The 15,108-nt window shown below is 38.4% G+C and overlaps 2 protein-coding genes across 5 annotated transcripts in view; both read right to left on the bottom strand.

Moving 5' to 3' along the window:
- neto1l (neuropilin (NRP) and tolloid (TLL)-like 1, like) overlaps positions 1–15,108 on the bottom strand; it is a 450,458-nt gene that overhangs the window by 157,561 nt on the left and 277,789 nt on the right. The window lies entirely within an intron of this gene.
- fbxo15 (F-box protein 15) lies at positions 1,393–12,929 on the bottom strand. 3 transcript variants are annotated; one of them, XM_082546277.1, is made up of 10 exons: positions 12,754–12,929; positions 12,548–12,666; positions 10,822–10,926; positions 9,333–9,560; positions 7,731–7,928; positions 7,516–7,645; positions 7,311–7,393; positions 4,400–4,545; positions 3,334–3,458; positions 1,393–3,245 (listed from the first exon to the last, which is right to left on the bottom strand). In XM_082546277.1, exons 2-10 carry the CDS (start codon positions 12,643–12,645, stop codon positions 2,979–2,981), a joined length of 1,380 nt encoding a protein of 459 aa, XP_082402403.1. In that variant the 5' UTR covers positions 12,646–12,666; positions 12,754–12,929; the 3' UTR covers positions 1,393–2,978. The 3 variants fall into 3 exon arrangements, with proteins under 3 accessions (XP_082402403.1, XP_082402404.1, XP_082402405.1); XM_082546278.1 differs by having other exon boundaries at positions 9,345–9,560; positions 12,548–12,929; XM_082546279.1 differs by having other exon boundaries at positions 3,016–3,169; positions 12,548–12,928.

Here is a 15,108-nt window from a genome sequence, read left to right as displayed (position 1 = left end):
GTCTTACGTTGTGATTAACATACAGCATTGTAATTACTTTGCAACACAGCAGAAAAAGAAATCAGGAGGAAGAGTTGGAAGCATAATAAACTTCCTGCACTCTGCATAAACGATTCAGAGCGAAGAGATTTTTATTGTGCTGATAAAAAGATTTCTATAAGTCAGTTATGTAAAAGTTTCTCTGGAACTATATTTGTAAAATGAAAACCGTGCCCTCAATAGAGGCTTTCATTGTTTACTAAAGAGAGCCATCTACTGGAGAATAGCCTATAATGAACTGTATTCAAACAGATGTAAATTGCATAGTTTTGGGCTTTAATTTGGTGTTTTTTGTCAGATTCCACATAGAAAAATAAGAACAAACACACACGGTTATACTTGCTCCAAAATAAAAGACAAAACATATTATCCTTTCATCTGTGGTTCTTGTCCCAAACATCTGTGGCCCTTGTTTAGTCATTACTGTGACACAAACCAGTGATTAACTTGCTTTATAGTCATGCCAGTTCCTTTCCCAACCCATAACATCCTTGGCTCCTGTTTTTTCCACTAAAATGGAAATTAAGGATTGGCACTTTGCAGTAGATGATGTGACAGCGGCAACAGTTGTATGAAGGTCAGTGTGATAGAAATGCGTTTTACGACGCTTGCAACCTGAAAACCATGCATGGAACACACCATCCAGTAAAACGTAATGGGCTATATCATGTGATATTTCAGGTTCTCAGGCTGTTCAAGTCAGCAGCATCCAGCGTGTGTCTATGTGGCTCTACATGTATTTGATCCCTGTGTTCTGTCTTTATACATAAAGTCCAGTACTGGATGCAAGTAAGCATCTAAATGTGTAATAATAAAAAATATGACAACAAAAAAATAGCTATTCAGACGGTGCACTAGCTCCCCGAGCTTTTCTCTCAATTCAATTGTGAAGCTTGTGACAAAAACCAATTCATCACACATACCATTGCCCCTCTTTTCCCCTCTGGCTCATTTCCCCAAATAATTTAGGATCTACTGCCAAAGATGTTGGTGATGTGTTTGGAAAAATAAGCATCTTTTCAAGGTGATGATGACCCTCTCTGAGAAAAGGAAGGGAAGCCTCTGAAAATCCAATTATCCAAAGGCCTGCCTTTTTTTTATTGCCATCAGCAATGCTGGCCCATCAGCAGCATAGCAACTGTTTCCAACAATTGCCCCCACACTAATTCTATCGCTGTAGCCAGACTTGCCCAGGGTGTGGACATTAAGCTCAATTTTCATCTAAAAGTGATTGCATAATGTCTGACAATGCAGTTGAGAAAATTGGGTGTTAAGGTATAAATGGGATGATAAAAGGAGGCAAAACTTGATTTGAGAAACAAAAAATGGGAAAACTTTTATTTTATTCATGCATGTAAAGCAAATGTTTTCACTTCCATTTAGTAAAATCTCAGACTGTTAACTAAGGAGTGGGTGCATTCGAATGTTGACATCACTACAGTAATTAATGAACAAGAATAATTAATGACAATGTTAGTAATTTAGATACTTTAAGCAATAAGGGACCAGCAAACTGATGAAGGCAAAGAATAGACAAATACAGGACTACAGGCTATGAAACCATCACTGGTGGATGTACATTTGACAGAACTTACTCCTTATAGGACATATATCATAGATTATATACTATAACTTAATCACTATTTCTCCAACGCGAACATAGAGCAATTTATTTAAACATATCCAAGTATACATGGAAATACAGTATATAAGGCAAAAACAGAACTTTTGAAGGGCAATATTTGCATGACTATCTTTATTCTTTAACACAGCCTGAACTCCCTTTGGCAGTTTCTTTAAGTAGTCTTCAACAATAGTTCTGCAGGGTTCTGGAGGACAGTGGCTTTGGGGTCATGTTGAAAATTGAAGCCATTGCCAATCAGATGGTGCTTCATGGTGAATCCAAACCTGACAGCATTATCCTGTGGTCATAATACCATAAATTTTAACAAGATCTCCAACACCACTGGCGGAAATGCAACCCCAAACCATGACAGAGCCTCCACCGTGTTTTATAGATGACTGTCGACACTGTCATACCTCTCTCCTGACCTCCTCTGTACATACTGATGATAATTTGAATCAGAAATTTTGATTCACCACTCCATAAACTCTTGCTACTGATTTTCAGTGATGTTTTTGTGCAATTTGGCATCGATCACTATTTTCTCCCTGTTTGAATAGCTTATTGAAAGCCACCCTTCCACTGAGACCACTTCTGATAAGGTTTCAGTGAATAATAAATGGATCAACTGAGGAGCCAGATGCATGTTTTGGGTCCTGTGTCAGGTCTTTGCTGGATTTTTGCCTGGTTTCCTTAGGTTTTTAAAGGATATGCTGTATGTAGATTCAAATGCAACTTGTTGGTGCAAAAATACTATTTTACATGCGTCAAACTGTGTTACTGTTGGTATTTTTCATAGATTCAAGTAAAGAAATGAAAACAAATGATGTGTTTTTGTGACAGGCTGCCTGAAGATACAATTTAAAATATATTTTGTTCCTTTGTTGTATTTTATGTGTAGACACAACACTGATTCACACCTCAAGTTGTCTTTTTATGCTCGAATGATTCACAGGTCAGTGTTAAGTGCTTAACAACAAAAGAGAAGAAGCATTCCTCTGAAAATGGTACATTTCAAGGACTTTACTATTTTGTCAAAGGCAAAGTGACAAGAACAGGGGAAGGATTAAGCTTAACGAATCCAAAGAAAAGAAATAACTCAGAAATTAAGTAGAGAGTAAAGAAGTTTTTTTTAAGAAATCAGATCCATTCAAACTGAATTCATTCATTAAACACTTGAAGGCAAAATAATAGTAAAACGAGCAGTCATTGCACTACAACATTTACTGAATGAATGAACAACCTGTTATCTTGGTCTTATGGAGCGAGCAAATATCAAATATGAAACCAGTTTTCTGTGGGAAATCCAGAACAATCAGTAATCTCTACTGAAATACTTGTTTACATAGCAAACACTCACATAGACAACTAAACTGATGAGAATAAACTGCTTCTGTTCATTCATCTTCACAAGCCTCATCTTCACCTGGATGTCAGAATCCTGATAGTGGATCAGGTAGTGCTCACCGTCATAGTCGTAGCACACAGGCGTCCTTTCCAGCTCCGCTGAAACGGGCGAGGTGACACACTTGAAGGGCTTCCTAAATTCATCTAGCAGAGTCAGACTCATAATGCAGCAATTCTACAAGAAGTTGAAAAGTAAATAAGTGCCAGTGTGTATATTTCCTGCCTGCCACACCACTGCTGGGAATTTTATGCTCGTGTAATACCTCCACTGTGCCCTGCAGGGCCTCACAACACCAGGGCAGGGTGATGTCACCAGACAGAGATGTGTGCTGGGACAGGTTTGTGCTGCTAATGACTGTTAGCTGGATCAGCCCATCAGAGATCTGAGCTAGACAGAGAAAACACCGCGTGTAGACATTTATACCCAATTTAAGACAGCTAAGCAGTTTAAGTCTACAAGCGCTGTAACCATCAAACACAAATAAACACACATTTTTTATTGAATTTAGCTAAATTTTAACAAATTCAGAGGCTGTATCATATCAGTAGATTATTATATATAGCAGTTCTTACACCTAAAGAATGAAAGTTAGACTATGTGGATTAACGCTTTAAAATACTGAATGAAGACTTGAGTAAAGAAAGTGTTTTTGTGTCCCTTTTTTCTACAATGATCAACATTTTCTCTGCATTTTTGTTTCGTTGAATGAATTACTCTTAATGTATAACAATAATGGAAATCCTTAGAGTGAAGTAGCCTCTAAACTGATTGTATTGTCTGGTGTATGACTAGCTGTTAATAAAAAGTAAGTACTAAGCTGAAATATTCCAAACAGCAATTCAGAAGTCTCTTTTTTTATGACAAGAGTATAGATCGCAGGCTCACAAAAGTATTCAGTATTCTGAAATACCTTTCTGTATAACCTCCCTTTTATTCCACATATCCAAGTTTCCTGCCATATAGCTGAGGTTTAATTAGTTTGAAAAAGCAAGCCTGTAAGTGTTTGTCACACATGTGAAACAAACTATGGAGGCACATAAAAATAGTGCTGTACATGCCTAAATACAAATCGATTGGTCTTAGGAAATAAATACAGTCATAAATTTGCAGAAAAAAATGGGAGGAAAAAATCACAGCAAATGAATTCTTGATATTTAGGACTCTGTTTTGTATCCCTCTTAAAGTTACTATACATGTAAAACATAGGTATACTGTGGGTTTTTTTTTATATTACCCACACAGTACAGAAGATTATTCATATTTCCTTGGCATAACTCACAGTGCTACTTAATGAATGTGGGTACAAAATGTGGGTATGAATGGATTACTTCTGCGGCAGAAGAGCTGGGAAAAGCTTCCGGACATGAGCTCGCATACAGTGTTGTGGAGAACAATGTGTAGCTGGTAACCATGGAGACCGTATTCAGGGTCTATATCACAGAAAGGGGGTTGGACCACCGGCTCCACATAAGAACTGAAAGGGGAAAAAGGGAAAGAGTTGATAAAACCAGAAAGTGTAAACTCTGTCTAGTGGGGGGGGGGGGGGGGGTATCATGACAAAAGCATTTTCCTAAAAAAAGGCAAAGATCTATTAATTTTGTGGAGCATAATAAATAAAAGTGCTGTACTCCCACAGGAAACCAGGAGAGGGTGCTATATCCTTACTATGCTGAAGTACGGTATCATTAACACTGTGTGGTCCTGAAAATGTTTTTGTTTTCACGTGGATGGAAAGTAAATTACTGTTGGGTAATAACTCATAAGCCTCTGGAGCACCTGCGAGTCTGAGTGTAGACAAGAGCTGTGAGCAATTCCACCAGACAGCAGAGTTTGTACAATTCTAATCCTGAAAACTAATTAAATTGTTAGTTCTCCAGGCTTCTTAACCCTTCGATGCACAACCTACCAATACGTACACTCTTCCACGAGTGGGGTCAAAAATGACCCCAAATAGAAACAATGCATTTTGCTATAAACTCGGTTGTTATTCTTCAAAATCTTTAAAACAAAGAGTTGTAACATTCTCATATTTGAGGTATTCCTCATAAAACATGTTTGTGACATGAGGCCTTTTGCATTTTTATTTATTTTTTCATTAATTTTAAGAAAGTGCAGTTTTTGTATCACTTGTACCACTTCTGTATGCTTGCTCTGCATATACTGCAGAAGCTGGGCCTTCCCTCTGAAAGGCACAAGTTGTTCATCCACTGTAACACAATCACTGAGGATGAATTTCTGCCTGCAGTTGACCAGGAACAGGCCCCATATGTAGCAGAAAACTGCCATGTGGTTTGTTTTCAGTCGGTAGGCTCTGGTCCTCTTGTCATCAAAGTGCAAGAAATGGCGAATATCTTTAAATCTTTGAATTGACATAGTGGCCTTGTACAATGGGTTATGCAGAGGACTCCCAAAAACACACCAACTGGTACATCCCAGTTCTTCTCACTTCCTACAAGAATGGTCAATCAAATGAAGGCCAGGAGCTTTTGTTTGATTACATTTTTCCACTCTTTTCCCCTGTCTGTGGCTACTCTTTGTGCCTCCATGTTTGTGCATGTCAGCACCTCTTCTATTATATTATCAGACATGAACATCTATTGGGGAGACAGTACTAGACCCAGGTGCAAGCCCTGGCCGACTAATTCAGAATATTGTGGCTAGAGCAGTAAGAGGGGCTCATACTGTTGGACTCAATATCCATTTCCTCTTCAGAGGACTCATCAGAGGACTCCTCTGTATCTGACTGGCCTTGTTCAGTGTGGGGGACAGTAGTCTGGATACTCTATATGTTAGATGTCAGATTCTGAGTCAGTGCCTCTGATGGGCTCTTCATCCCATCTGTCCTGGATCATTTGTAGGGCCACAGGGATCCTAGCTGGCCTCATAGCAGCCATGTTAAATATTTTTAAAAAAATCAGAAAGGACAATGTTTGAAATGCACAGGAAACTATAAACAGGGGTGTACATAAGTGGTCCTCAGGTGCGCATTTGCTGTCAAAATAAAAGACGCATACCAGATAAGAAGTTGGAGCGCTCGTTTGCGTACATTAGATGTTCTGGAGGAGGACAGACATTTGTTCAGAACTCTTAAAGATGTTGAAGAAGCAAGCTCCGTAAGCAATTACTTTGGTATTCCTCCACCGCAAAAGAAGCGTGTATTCTCAGAATTTCTGGGAATACTTTTATTTTGACAGCGAATGCACACCTGCGGACCACTTATGTGTAGCCCTGACTATAAATCGTGTATGTTACTGTGTAAAAATTAATTCTTGATCCATCAGAAGTTTAAGTGGGACAGTCAGAGTTGCTAAGAATGAAAGTTTCATAGAAGATTCCACAGGAACTGCTTGGGGTCATTCTTGACCCCACTTGTGGAAGAGTGGGGTAGTGATACAAAAACTGCATTTTTTATAAATGAATGAAAAAATAAATAAAAATGCAAATGGCCTCATGTTACAAACATATTTTATGAGAAATACCTGGAATATGAATATATTACAACTTTGCATTTTAAAGATTTTGAAGAAAAACAAAACACGTGTGCATCTAAGGGTTAAAGGACATTCAAAGCTCTTCTTTGGAAGCCAGCTGACCTCTTACTGACGTACTGACAATGACTTGAACTACAAATTTCTAATCTGAATTCATCACCCCATAAAACCTGTTTCCAATGAGTTTCACTCCAGTTCTTGTGTAATTCTCATACTTCAGCATTTTCTCCCTCTTTCCCTTTGTTAAGAATTGCTTCTTGACAGCCAGCCTCCCACTGAGACCATTCTTTCTACCATGTCTTTGCTGAATGTTTTGCTATTTCTTAAGCACATGACTTTGAGGTACTGTTCATCTGCTGTCATGATTTTAGGTCTAACACTTCTTCTTCTTTTGTCCTTGTTGAGAATTTTCATCTAATAGCTCAATTAGCCCAATTTAAAATTGGTTCTTTGCTAAGCTGTCTGTTATGTGGAGAAATCACACTGAATCGTCCCCTGAGTTGTGGGCCCTTTCTGTGCTCGATTGATTCGGTCAGTGTTAAATGGCTTAACAAACAAAGAAAGAAAAACAGTTTTCTGAAATTGGACTGCAAATAATTCCAAAGAAAAACTATTTCAGAAACTCAAATCCCACTGTACAGTGCATCACTGCAGGAGCAATACTGTCAGTCTATACATCCCTTAAATTTGAGACGCAGCACACCTTGTATGGATGTTCATAAGAGGGGGTGGTTATAGTCCAACCTACCAAACAGAAGATCCCTGAGTGCTTCTTTCCACCAGCTTGTGGAAGTGGAGGGTGAACATGATAAAGGCAACTGAGCACTGGTCCTAGAAAAAAAAGATGCTTAAAGATGTCACTTCTCCCTGTGATAAATACTGTGTATCTTGTTCTGCTACTCTAAGCCAGTGAATAATAATCAAAACATGGGATGAATGCCTGAAGTAATTACCCTCCAGACACCGATGATGATGCCAGGCTGTAGCAACTTAAGCTGCACCAATCTGTCCTGGCCAATGACTTGCATGTTCTTAGTTAGAGTCTGCATGTCTAACTTCTCCATGAGGGACCTACAAACAGGGCTGACAGAGGAAGCAAAGACAGCAGTTGGTTTTACTGAGACAAGAGGCGAAACAAAGGGTGTAGATGGATGTCAGCTGCCTTTACCTCTTTGGGCTGACGCAGGCTAGCCTCCTGACACCGTACAGCTGAAGGGTGGAAATCTGCTGGTAGTCGGGCAAGCGGTCTCCTCCGCTCCAGCACAGTGTCACTGAAGTCTCAGTGAACTGGGACCGGCTCTGCTCCAAAGTGCTCTTACGCCCTGACTTATCCATGACTGTCAGTTCCCAGGTGACATTCAAGTTTCTAGAGTTAGAAAACAGAATGTAGAATTGTAGGAACAGGACTTTTTGCAGTTTTGCAATAAAAGCAAGAGAGAGAGAAGAAGAGAGCAGGTGAGAGTGAAGCTAAGCATGGCAGAAGTGAACAGGTTCTTTAATACCAAATACCACATAAATAGTCCAAATGAATCATTGAACAAAAATGTAATCCATCCATTTGTCTTCTAATTTATTACAGTGAAAATAACCGGGCAGTGTTTGGCAGCGTTGCTCTTTAAATCAGAAAAATTACAAGTTTATTTGCTGTTACATCTCATTTGTCAGCAGAGGGAAGTAGTAGGACTCCAGTTAAAGCTGTTCTTGCTAATGAAATGATATGCAACGAATGAAATTAAAACTGCAGCTGTTGTGACGAATCTCTTGATCCAGTTCTGTCTAAACTGTGATTCAGGGCTGCCCCTACTGTGATGCAGCCGGCGCCTCGCTGAGACACCATCCAATATCAATTAGGTGGGGGAACAAAGTTAAAAACTGGAGCAGCCCAGGGGGCTCCAGCAGCTGACCCCAGGGATTTCACTCTGCACTGCCTGTATGCTTGACGTCTTGTGAAATGATTATTACCAAGGTAAATCGCATGCTCCTCATGGTCTCTAACAGACAAAAAAAGCCCTATAGGGAGTTGTCTGAGTCGGTGGGAGGAAGGCTGAGGTGTGCGTGCATGCATATGTCTTCTGTGGATGAGGGGTTGGGGGGCTAAGTAATTTATTTCAACAATTCAGACAGCCCCTGCAAGGAACACAATTATTTCTATTTCCCCTCTGTACCACAGCGACTGCCACAGAACTCAATATTGAGTGCAGCACAGCCTCTAATCAGAGGTTATAAAAACACAGCAGAATCTGCAGTGGAGGTGGCGAGGGAGCTCTCCCCTGCGTGCTGGCATCCCCCTGAGCAGACATCACGTTCAGAAAGAGACCTCCTTCCTCACCTTTAATAAGAAAGTGTCATTAAGTGTGACATCAAAAACAAACCATACTTTTTGTTTTTGATTACCAGCAGCTTGAACTATCCTCTTGTTGTGTTCTCCCCCCACCTCTCCAACCTTGAACTTTCTCAACAGCGAGGGTAGATCTCCAAAGTTTTGCTATTTGCTAACAGCAAACAATGAACAAAGGCTTCATACAGCTGCTTCCAAACAAATACCAAATCCCCGTTAGAGCACAGACACAGCATGGATCAACACACCTCCTTTCAACTAAAAGGATATAAAATTCACTATAAAAGTAGTTAACATGAGCATTTAGAGAAAGAATAATGACATATTTTTCTTTCTAAATGTGTTTGAGTAGGTGATACATAAAGTAAATGGAAAACCTAATTCCTTTGAACTAAACTTGGGTTTTCTCTCTTTATCTGTCTCACACTTCACCTGAGGACCCACTCTGTTTGGCTGGGTAGCCCTGTGTGAATACTGATGAGTCCAAGCCGCCTCGTCCACTTGATCATGTCACATTCGGCTACAGTCTTGAAGTACAGCCTCTTATAGTAACCTTCGGGTCGATCCTGCACCTCCATCGTGGCCATCCTCAACAGAGATTTGTCCATACACTTTTTATTCTTGCTGAAATCCGCAATGTAAAGCTTTCTCCACAGAGCACTGCAATGACAGCATCAGGAGAGTGACCGACTCGGTCAGAAAGGTTACAAACCAGTACAGTATGTCTAGTGTGATCATTTCTTACAGGGTGGCCAAGAAAAAAGAAGTTTAAGTTTTATTCATCAGAATGACAATATCAAAACATCAGCAGTGAAATTTCACGTTTGAATAAGTTCAATAGTGAATTCTTCCATTATAGGAATAATCTTTTCTACTAAGAGGAAACTATTTAACCCTGTGATGCCTGAAGCATGAAATCATTCCAGAAAGTTCTGATATTTTGGAAAACACGACTGTTTATTGAACCTTTTGAAAAAAAATTAAAGAAAGAAATTCATGTCAATTTGCATATAGTATAAGCTTCAGTTTGTATCATTTTTGCCACACTGCAAAAAAGAATCACACTGATGACCTGGAGCTCTCAAATACTCGTGTATTAAATATGACACACTTGGCATTGCAGACAACACTGATCACCGAGTTCTTGGTATTCTTTGGTAGTTACTGGAGGACATTTGGATTCTGATTGTGGTTCTGATCAACAACAAAAAAATCAATGTGTCAAGACTGTTGAATTGACCATAGGCTGCAATCTGGCTGGCTTTTTTACATTTCAGAATATGTCCTAAATGATATATAAATATATATTTTGATTTGTAGGACATGTTTTTCACTAACGTGAAATGTGTTAATGAACTAGACCTTTAATAAAACAAGTTTGTGCATCCACAGAGTGTCATGATCCTTGCCAAATCATGCAATCACAAAATCACAATTTTGAAATGTAAACTTTGTGCATTTGGATTGCCTCCAAAAGGTGGAGAGCTAGATGCTTCAGTACATAAGCTCAGTGAGGATCTCTAGATATGTGGCTTGAATTTCAGGCCAGATATCCAGAGATATGTGGCAGGATTAAAATTGGAGTAAAAGACCAGTGGAGCATAGCAGGTAATTTTTTCTAAATATCTAAAAAGAAACATGAACCTGAATATCAATGCACCACATATGGGTGCCGAAGCTTTTATGTTTAAGTAGTTGAGGAACTTGGGACCATGCTGTAAAGTTTCCTCTTTCAAGGTCTAATGCTTTTTCTCAGAAAAACAGAAGAAGAATTGGGGCAAAAACCACAGAGCTCCCGTGCCTTGGACTTAAAGGTTCTGCTGTAAGATTTGGAGGCATACTGTCCCTTTGCTATTGGATTAATTAACATAATCATGTATTTAATAAACTGTGGAAGATGCACTGACAAGATGGTACTTACTTGCTGTTGGCAAGCTGATAGAAGATCTTATTGATGTGGTTTATGCAGCAAAGTGTAGAAGCATCCAGGTATGACAAAATCTTAATCAGGATCTCAGATGGCAGTCTATGGAAAAGGTAATTAGACATGACTACAAGGATGTGACAGTGTGCCTTCATGCCTCCTACTGTTCAGATTTCAGTCTATGAGATAAATGTGTTCTGAAAACACTGCTTGGAAATCGTGTCATACACTTCTGGCAATAAAGTGAAACTACTTATCTCTATGTTCTGTTTTAGTAGATATGGTGAAAAAACATAAATATGTAAAGAACTCAGCTGAGATTTTTAGATCTAAAGGTCTAATGAAAGCCATCCAACCATCCATCCATGCCTGCTAATTACAAATACTGCTAGGTTTGTTGGCTCACAGCTGTCCTGGTTAATGATGCCATTGCTGTCCAATTAAATCACTTGAGTGAGCAATAAATTCATCTTCCTATCACCTGCCCGCTCAGTCACTGTCATTTCACTACATATCAACAACCAGATTAAATTACTTCAAGAATAAATTAATTAAAAAACCAGATTGGGCGTTGTTTTAACAAGGCGAATGATTTCATACGACAGCTTTAAAGTTCAGATTATCCAAACAGCCATCCTCTCACTGACTAAATTCTTGCAGCTGTAATAATAGTTAGCAAAAATAGATGTAACATGTGATATTAGAGCTCAAAAGTTCAGCTTAAGTCTACAACCATGGCAGTACAGAGCAGTGCTTTGAGCTGCATACGACTGTTACCTACATGCTTACTTTACAATGGGCTTGCATCATCTCACAGTGCTAACATGCTCAGATTTTGTCATATGTTAGTATTTCTGTATTGACTGATTCATGCTAAATACAAATACACTGAGGCTAAAGGGAATGAAAATTTATTTTTCAGTTATTTAGTTAGAAATTAGAAGGAGCAGAAAAGGAGACATGAGCATTTCTGCACCTCCCTTTTCTTCTTTGCATGGTAGAGTTTTAACTTGAAAGTGTGATGATGATTTTCAGTGATGTGGTGCTTTCAAGGCCAGTCTCCAATACTAATAGTTTAACACAAATGATTGAAATAATTCAATTGTTTGATATTTTTTTCTTAAAATGTTACAATCAGATTTAAGATGTGCATATAGTTAAAATAAATAAATAAACAAAGGGATCTGAAAAATATAATGTCTTTAGACCAACTGAATTTGGTCACAACCGTGATTGGTATTTTTATTTTATTTTATTTTTCTGTATATTTGAATCAGTGAAAAGATTATGAAAATAAATCCGGGCTGCACTCCAAACCTCTAAGACTCTAACCATTGTTGAGTGAAACAATTATTTCTGCTCGTTGAGGCGTTCAGACTAAAACAAATATTAAAAACAACGCTGTTGCTAAATATGAACGATTAGCTGTTTTAACAGAATCATTTTGGTAGTAGAGGCAGCAACCGTCTACTAACTGACCTGTTTTTCTGTGTTGTAACTGCCTACATTTAATGGGAAAGAATCCAACTGCTTAATTCATGTAGTAAAGTGTTTTCCACTTGAATTGATTTACGCTGTGCTGTTATTGTATTTGTTGCTACAAATCCTTTTACTTTGAAGTCTATAAACAGCAGATCCACTGTTTGAGCGCTGAATGCCACAAAGATTAAGAAGAAGAAATGGCATGTACCGTGTATAGTCTCTGCATGCACTGACAGATTACCTTTCCATAAAGCTCTGAGTGGACGCTGGGGATGATTTGTCAGTTCTTTTGGACGTCCTTAATGCTCGCCCGGGAACGACTGCTTTCGAAGCTGCCATTTGTTCCGCTGGTCTTGACAACTTTGTGACAGTTACAAGATAATTTATATTTGCAAGGTTTTAAGGTCGTGAAACTTTAAAAGAGCGTTTATTTGACAGCTTTTTTACTTAAAGACCGTGAAGATAACATCCGGGATCCAAAATGAACAGCTGGTACTGTGTTAAATCCATGAGTAGGCTACATTAAATGACTTAATTCTCCTTGTGTGCTAACGAAATTCCGTGAAAGCATCCGGTCACCTTGGTGACATCGGGTCCAACGTCTTCCGGTGGGAAGAAGCACAAATGCCTTCAAAATAAAAGCAGAATTTAGATAGGTAGGTAGATAGATAGATAGATAGATAGATAGATAGATAGATAGATAGATAGATAGATAGATAGATAGATAGATAGATAGATAGATAGATAGATAGATAGATAGATAGATAGATAGTCAATTAAACTTGATCTGGTCATTTAAGTAGCAGAGGGGTTTTATAATCAGTTTTAACTGCTTCGCATTGATTACATTAACAGCAGATCCACTAGAGAGGCAACAATGAGACAACAAAACAAAACAGGATTAGTTTAACAGATGGAGGCCAATGACATTTTCACCATCTTCATCCTTTTAGCTGATACTATCAGCTTATTAATTTAAGGTAAATACAACCATGTTGACATATTCAAATAGGCACACATCTTAACATACTATAGTACAACATCAAATAATATTATGTAACTCTCACTGTTAATGTGTTAGCTAGATTAACAGTTAGCACCCACAATGTGTTAGAGAGTTGTTAGCGAGTTTACAGTTTTACACAAGTTTGGCTCTCATTTTCAACATGTTTGAATCGATAATTAGTCACCCTTTAGTTTTTGTTAGCCTCACAGACCAAGAAATGCTATCAGCTGTACACACTCCACAGAGGCCCAGAGTTATTGTAGATGAACATTTAAACAGTTTTACAACCATTACACATGTACAAAGAACTCTGCAGACTGTAAACATTGAAATATAATAGAAAACTTTAAGATGTTATACGTAAAACATTGGGAGGTTTCATGTAAATGTAATTTGTTCTTCTCATTTAAAGCATGACGCAAAATCTACATTATTATCAATGACTACATTTACAGTGGGCAAAAATGTGTGAGGAGGAGACCATCGGGGCCAAGCTGGATCTGGATTTCTGGATCCAGTGGTTTTTAGAAATCTCCTCCTCTTCTTTCATCACAGCTGTCCTGTCCCAGATGTGCTGTTGATCCACTGAGGTAGATGTCTTTTTAGAAACATCAGGAGGACTGAAGCTTAACTCAGTAATAAAGGAGGACATTTAATCTTCACCAGCAATCTTCAGCCGACTGTGCAAAATATATGGATTTATTGTTAACAGTGTTTTGATCAGCTGCCCTGGGCGTCTTCTATTAATGCTTCATTTTATGTTTCTCAAAGGATGTAGGCTACAGAGCATACAGTCATTTAGTCTTTCATATAACTCTAATAATAATTCAGAATGCTTTTTAACCTGAATATTTGAAATAAAAACTCTCACTTCCAAATCTAGACCTATAAAGAGCTGGTGAAAGTCAGAAATGTAGACATAAATTTTAGTTTCAGCTCATATGTATTAAGCTTTGCCATTTTCTTTTGACATATTTCGCTGAGTAAAAGCAGCTGTAGTCACTTCATAAATGCAATAAGAGCTCACTGGAAAGTATCTAAAATACAACTAATGATATTTTAATATCTGAATACTGACTGAAGGTGAAGTTGTATTTACATGCAAAGAAAGGATGGACCCTCCCTCTCAGACTGAGTTTATGAAACTTAAATTAGTTTTAATGTTTGCTACGAATGGGGGAAAACACCTCAGCCAGACAGCTGTGGTTAAACCCTGTTCACTTTAATTGTGTGTTAAAAATCTGTGTTTTCAGTATTTAGAACACATTTCTGTGAATCACCATCAACAAACTGAGATATCAGGTAGAAACTAGAATTACAGGCAATTTGTGAATGTGAAAATTTCCAATCTTCTTAGTAATCCATCTTTGCTTAATGCTGTCTTAATGTTATCGAAGTGCTCTTTTTTTAAAGGCAGCAGTGTTATTGATTACTTAATTTATTGTACTGTTACTGTCCATTCAGATGTGGAAAGAAACAGAAACATGCTGCTGTTTGCAGATAGTTAATAATCAGCTCTAAACAGGAGCTGAAGAAGAGTCCAGCCTGTTACTCTAACAGTATATAATGAATGACTTTTCTCTGTTTCTCATATAAACCGTTTCAGTGCCTCATCTTTGGCAGCCTGCTGCATGAATTAACATCCTTCTGTTCGGTAAGTCAGAGCAGCAGAACTAATGTCTGAACTACAGCGCTGACTTTTAATTAACATTCAAGCTCAACAGAGTGATTTCTTTAGTCGGGGTGAATTCATTCATGTGCACAGATTAGCCACCGAACACCGGCTTAGCTTACTC

Source organism: Aulonocara stuartgranti, assembly GCF_965226115.1.
Source record: "Aulonocara stuartgranti genome assembly, chromosome: 9".
NCBI lineage: Eukaryota > Metazoa > Chordata > Actinopteri > Cichliformes > Cichlidae > Aulonocara > Aulonocara stuartgranti.
The sequence above is the reverse complement of the archived record's forward strand: the minus strand, read 5'-3'. Positions and strand labels throughout refer to the sequence as shown.